The sequence below is a fragment of the Buceros rhinoceros genome, unplaced genomic scaffold (assembly GCF_000710305.1).
Source record: "Buceros rhinoceros silvestris isolate BGI_N320 unplaced genomic scaffold, ASM71030v1 scaffold13488, whole genome shotgun sequence".
In the NCBI taxonomy this organism is placed as follows: domain Eukaryota; kingdom Metazoa; phylum Chordata; class Aves; order Bucerotiformes; family Bucerotidae; genus Buceros; species Buceros rhinoceros.
In genome coordinates this window covers 4,942-11,167 of record NW_010428697.1, presented here as the reverse complement: position 1 = coordinate 11,167, position 6,226 = coordinate 4,942, and the positions used below count along the sequence as shown (strand labels likewise).

Here is a 6,226-nt window from a genome sequence, read left to right as displayed (position 1 = left end):
ATCGGACGGCGCCAGCAGCTTCCCTACCCCACCCCCCCCAGCCGGTAAGGACTTCTCCACTACCTGTGCCGGAGGGCTGTGAGGGAGAGGGATGTGGGTCCTAGAGGGCTTGTGTTGGGGCTGGACTGACCTCCCAGGGCTGATGGCCAGGGAAAATGGGGAACAACGCTGGGTTTAGAGCATCTTCAGCATAAGCGGAGGGGCTGTGGCTCCCCGGCACCCATGGTGCAGCAGGAAAGCTGCCCTGGTGCTGCTCAGCAGGGACGTGATACCCAAGCCCATACACCTCTCCCAGGGCCCACAGATGCTGCATTCACCTGGAAACTGGTCTTTCCTGCGCTTGGCTTCCCCAGGATGTGAGAGCAATAGGGAGGGACTTCCCAGCCACATGTTCTTGGCTTTGCAGTGACCAGGAGGGTATCAGAAGCTGGGACCCGCTCTCCCTGATGAGCCCCGGGGTGCTCCACAGGAGCCAGATTCCCTGCATAGCTCTATCCAGCCTGACAGCATGGATGTCCCAGGATGCCCTTTGAGAAGAGGATCAGAGAGCCTCGGAGCACCCATGGAGGACTTACAGCTTCACACAAATCCCTTCGGCCCCATCCTATCTCCACCACTTCCTTATTTTCCTCTTCAGCATTCCAAAGCTCTCCCCTTGCAAAACTCAAAACTGAAATTACAGGGCTGGGCCCCTCCTTCCCAACCCCCTCATTCCCTCTTTCCTACAGCCACCTCCACAGGTTGCCCCGCACTGAGAGGCTGAGCAGGACCAACCATGTCCCCTGGACCACTGAAGTCCTTCAGCCAGCCCATCAGACCAGCCACAGGGAAGCAACTCCTATGTTCTGGTGGCCTCTTGCTCTTCTTGCATTCCTCAGAGGCACAATCCCCTTTCCCATCCCTCCTGCCTCAAGATGTCTCAAGGTGCATGTTAGGTGCACCTCCCTTTCGTTTAATGCCAAACAGGCGGGAGGTCTCAAGCAGCTCATGGAGTCCAAGAGCAAGCTCTTTACCCGCTGCAGAGCCTTTCCTCCGCGGGCCACAATCTCACGTGATTTTGCTTGCTGTCAACCAAGCCTCCCCCACTTCCTGTGGCTCCACAGCCTTGTCCCACGTTGGCTCTGACGGGTGGTGAAAAGAGAGAAACATGACCTGGGGAAAAAGCAGCAGCAGAGAGACAGCGAATGGGATTCCCAGGCTGTAGCAATGGCAGCAGGCCATGACACGAAGTTTCCTCTATGGGAGGCACCAGGGAGGTTTGGTGGAGACGGCAGCTGGCGGGGTTTGAGTTATATTTTGAGCAGAATTTGCTGCAAACCAGAAGTTTCCTTTGCCTGATTCACTCCTAATACCTGCTGCAAAAACTGAGAAGAAAGCTGGTTTCATGCAGGCATTTCTGGAGGTACTGGTGTCGGTGTCGGTCCCCAGCTTGACCACAAAGCTCCAGTACCGATGGCCACACACCTTCTGACTACCCTGGCCTGCAAAGACACGTGCCAGGCTCCAACACCATTGCCCTGGATTTTCCTTCTGGGGAGAGGCAGGTGGTCAGGGGTAGAAGGTTTTACCAACAAACATCACGCTGTGGCCCCACTTGGCACTCTGTCTCCAAAAGACAGACCACATCTGGACATTTTGACTGTGATTCTCTGAACTGGAAACCCTGTCTGATGTGTTATCCACCAGCCAGCAAGGTTGGCTGCCGTGCCTTGCCCTGCTCCTGCTGTTCTCATCCCCCGGGTTCATTCTGCCCATGGTCTTGTGTACAATGGTCCAGGCTACAGCCAGCATCTCCTGCTTCCCAGAGCCCAAAGAGAGATGGGTGGCATGCATAAGGACCTGCCTTCCCAAGGAGGTTGAGTGGAGGTCACCCCTATCTGCTGATGGCTCTTTCTCCTTCCTCTGCAGAGCACAAGAAGCAACTGAGCTCCTGCCAGAAGATTTGCTGCAGGTGAGAGGCAGGCTGGGCTAGCAGGCATGAGCCTGCTTGTGCTGGGGTGTGGGAACCTGCCCCGTTCCTGCCTGCGATTTGCCCAGCCAGCACATTGAGTCCAAGTCACGGGGCTGGGATCTGCTCGAATGCCAGAGAGTGACTTCAAGACCACAGCATTAAGGGAATGGCAAGGTCCTACCACAGGAAAGGGCTTCTCCGGCTGCTCACAGAGTGATGAAGCCTGACCAGGAGCTGTGTTCCCCTTTCCCTGGACCCAGGATAGTCTGGGCTGTGGTGGGATGCTGGGTGGGCCACCTGTGCCCAGAAGTGGAGAGGTGATCTCAGGGCCCCACGGTTGGTGAGAAGGCTTCCTCAGTCCCACCTTTCTTCCCCCAGATTGAACAAAGGATCGAGCCAGCCAAGCGAGCAGCTCACAGCGTGTCCAAGAGGCTCCAAGCCTGCCTGCAAGGGCAATGCGGCTCTGAGATGGACAAGCGAGTTGTGAGTAGAGTCCTCCCACCACAGCCTGCGCTCACCTCAACTCTGTCCCCCGCCAGAAAACAGGATGCCAGGCCCCTGGTTTGCAGGGTTTGCTGAAGGACGGCCCAAAGCCCAGCCCAGATCCCATCACCATTAGTGGCAACCAGCAGGTGCCCAGGTAGAACAAAGCAGGACAGCCCTCTCAACTAGCACTAACTTGAGGCCTCCTGTTAAACCTCCAAAGCCCTGTTGTCCATGTCCCTTCCCAAACCCCTGTGAACTTCAGGCACGCATGGTGCCCAGCAGCAAGAAGCACCACAGTGTAGGCATGCAAAAGTTGTGCCACCACTTCCTCCTTCTCGATTTGAACCTGCCACCCTCTTCCCGCTGGTGTTCACCAGCCCTCATCTGGGAAGCAAACAGTGGACCCCCTGCCAGCACTTTCCTTAGTACCCATGTCCCTTCCCAAACCCCTGTGAACTTCAGGCACGCATGGTGCCCAGCAGCAAGAAGCACCACAGTGTAGGCATGCAAAAGTTGTGCCACCACTTCCTCCTTCTCGATTTGAACCTGCCACCCTCTTCCCGCTGGTGTTCACCAGCCCTCATCTGGGAAGCAAACAGTGGACCCCCTGCCAGCACTTTCCTTAGTACCCCCCACGATTTTGTGGACTCCTCTCTTCTTGTCAACCTGAGCAGCCCCAGCTTAATTATTCTCAGTGATTAAATTGCTCCACACATTTCAAGTCATGGCAGAGCTGAGCTTGGTGAAGGCCTCCGTCAGCGGCATGGTCCTCCACAGGGGCATATTCGAGAGAAGGCTGGAGGTCTTCTAACCAACAATGGAGCTTTGGTATCTTGTTTAGCTAACTGGATCCTGGCTTTGGCTGAAGGGTCATCCAAAGGGCCCTTCCCCGGGCCCCAAGGCCAACAGGGCTGGGTAGTCCAGCAGAAGATGTGGGGACTCAGTGCAGGGTTTGGCTGCTTGCTCCCATACCATGGTGGCATGCTTCATGGGGAGGGAGCTGCCACACACCAGCTCACCATCCCTTTCTTGAATCCTTGGCTCCATGCAGAAGAAGCTGCCCTTGATGGCTCTGTCCACGACAATGGCTGAGAGCTTCAAGGAACTGGACACTGAGTCCAGCCTCGGGTAAGTGCCAATGAAAGAAAGGGCCGGGGGCAATGACATGCCAGACATGCCAGACCCTGGGAGAGTCAGTGTCTTGGCTCAAGGGTTCCCATCAGCACACTGAGCTGTCAAACCCTGTCCTCAAAGCAAACAGTGTAATCGGAGTGGGAGAAGGGACAGCCAGCACCTTCAGCCTCCAACTGCAGAGGGGGCCAGGGGCTGGCTCAGGGCATAGTACAGCGGGGAGTGTTGGGTCAGAGAGCAGCATGCAGTGATTTCACCTCTGTCCCCACGCAGGAAAGCCCTGGAGATGGGCTGCTGCATACAGAGCTCGCTGGCCAAAATCCTGGCCGAGTTTGAGATGACCCTGGAGCGTGACGTCCTGCAGCCACTCAACAAGCTCAGTGAGGTAGCCCTGGACACCCTCCTGGCTTCACTTTCCTGTCCCACGCCCCTTCCCCGTCCCCAAGCCTTCTCCACTCACTCTGGCCCCTCTCTCCCCCAGGAAGAGCTTCCCATTATCCTGAAGCGCAAGAAGACCCTCCAGAAGCTGATTTCTGACTGGAATACAATCAAGAGCCGGTACGGGGCACACTGCAGCTGAGGGGGCAGGGCATATGGGGCACAGTCTCCAGTCAGGCTGGGGAAGAGAGGAAGATGAGTGCCCTGCAGAATGGATTTCCAAGGGCTGGGGGCAAAGTTGAAGAGGCAACAGCTCCGTGGGAGCGCCCAGCCTGCCCCTCTCTGCAGATGCCTCCCGCTCTGGGCTGAGCTGCTGGCTCCATGCACAGGAGAGAAGGGCAGTGGCATTGCCAAAGGCAATAAAGTACCCTGGCGCCACTCGGTGCCACTGAGGTCACCCTGCTCCAACTCTTGTGGGGTAGCTCATGCCGTGCTGGGTTTCTCTGGGAGAGCAGGGCAGCAGTGGGTCACTGATGGCTTGTTTTGACGCTGTCCTCCCTTTGGCTGGAGGGAGGAGTGGAGGAAACATCTCAGGAATGGGGCTTGGGAAGGGTCCTGCAGACCCTGGGTGTTTCAGTCAGCCTTGCTGAGTGTCCCCTGATTTGACCAGGTCACACCTCTTTGTGTGGCAGTATCTTCTGGGTAAGGGAAGTGAGAGGCAATGGCCAAGGAAAACCACTGCAGGACAACACTGGGACTTGACATCCCCCTTGTGATCTCCACACCCCTTCTGCACATCCATCCCACCCCATGTCCCTGGCACTGAGGCCTTTTGTGTGCCTCTTCTCTCCTACCCCAAAGGCTGAACCAAGCTGCCAAGAGCTCCTGTACCAGTGCTGGCACTGGTGCTGGCCCAGGGGCGTCTTCTGCTGCCAACAAACTGGAGGTCTTGAAGGAAGAGGAGGAGGAGGTGAAGAGGAAGGTGGAGCAGTGCAAGGTGAGAACATCACTCGCTCTCCCCCTTGGGGCAGCTCCAGGGCTGCAGACCTGTTCATGTCCACCAGTTTAGTCTGAGGTGACCCCATACTGAGATGGATGCAGCCAAACAGCACATCCCATCCTCCGCAAGCAGACTGGTCCCTCAAGCAGCAGAAACAGGGAGATGCCCCAAGCCCAGGGAATAAGAGTAAAGGACTTGAAGCACAAGCTTCTGCAGAGTGGAGGCTCTAGGGGCTAGCGCAGGGAGCTTATGGGGTCCCCTCGGGCTAGGAGCCAGCTGAGCTAAGGTCTACACTGGGTCACAGGGGACTTTCACATCAATTTTCCCCACTTCTGCCCTGTTGATCTGAAAAGCCCGGTAGAGCCTGTGTGCTCTACCAGTCTGTGGTACTGGAGCTGGAAGTGCAGGGACCTTTTGTCCCTGAGCCACTTGTGTCAGGACTTTGATCTTGGGATAGGTCATTGCCACTACCCAAATGCAAATGATGGGGGCAAGAAGGAACCTCCCATGGTCCCAGCCTGTCTCTCCACCGCACCTGGACATCCTGTCTGGCTAACTCACAGCCCAGAGAAGGGGGCTTTGAGAAGGTGTCCCTTCTCCCTTGGGTGCTGGGGAGGACGTGGAAGATTGCTCTACTCTGTTGTCTCCCCTCCCAGGATGAGTACATGGCTGATCTCTACCACTTCTCCACCAAAGAGGACAGCTATGCCAGCTACTTCATCAAAGTAAGTCCTCTCTCACACTTCTCTTTGGCCTGTGAACGAACACCTCCTTGGGTATGTCTGAGCCCAGCCTTGTCACCGCGTGCACCAAGCCCTCCACCCAGGGCAAGGGACGGCCCCAGGTACCAGCAGATGCCTAAAGTTGGCCTTGCACCATGGACTGCAGGTTAATGCCACCACTAGCACCAAATGCAAACAGAGCAGCTTGTCCCAATGACCACCCCTCTCCAGTTTGCCCTCTACTCCTCACTTCAGACATGGTCCCATGGACCCTGGGGGGGTTCCCCTTGCAGATTCCCCTTTGCCCTGTCTGCGTGAGTGCAATGTCCTGGGGATGGGGGTCTCTCTGAGAGGGGCCAGTGCCGAACTGAGTGTGTTTGCCTGTCCCTTGTCTGTCAGCTGCTGGAAATCCAAGCCCAGTACCATCGGCAGTCCCTGGGATCTCTGGACTCAGCTCTGGCAGAACTGAAGGAAAGCCACAGCAAGACAGGTACCCATCGGCTCTCCACGCAGCCCAGGGAGAGCTACGACCAAGCCCGGGAGATGCGAGTGTGGCTG

General features: G+C 56.8%; 1 protein-coding gene across 1 annotated transcript in view; it reads left to right on the top strand.

Moving 5' to 3' along the window:
- The window catches only part of SH3BP1 (SH3-domain binding protein 1), a gene marked incomplete at its 3' end in the record, with an annotated part of 9,402 nt that overhangs the window by 128 nt on the left and 3,048 nt on the right, over window positions 1-6,226 (top strand). The window contains 9 exon segments of the mRNA XM_010142368.1: window positions 9-44; window positions 1,909-1,951; window positions 2,330-2,434; window positions 3,489-3,565; window positions 3,842-3,953; window positions 4,050-4,126; window positions 4,808-4,943; window positions 5,603-5,671; window positions 6,068-6,158. Of these exon segments, the coding sequence (XP_010140670.1) occupies window positions 9-44; window positions 1,909-1,951; window positions 2,330-2,434; window positions 3,489-3,565; window positions 3,842-3,953; window positions 4,050-4,126; window positions 4,808-4,943; window positions 5,603-5,671; window positions 6,068-6,158 (746 nt within the window).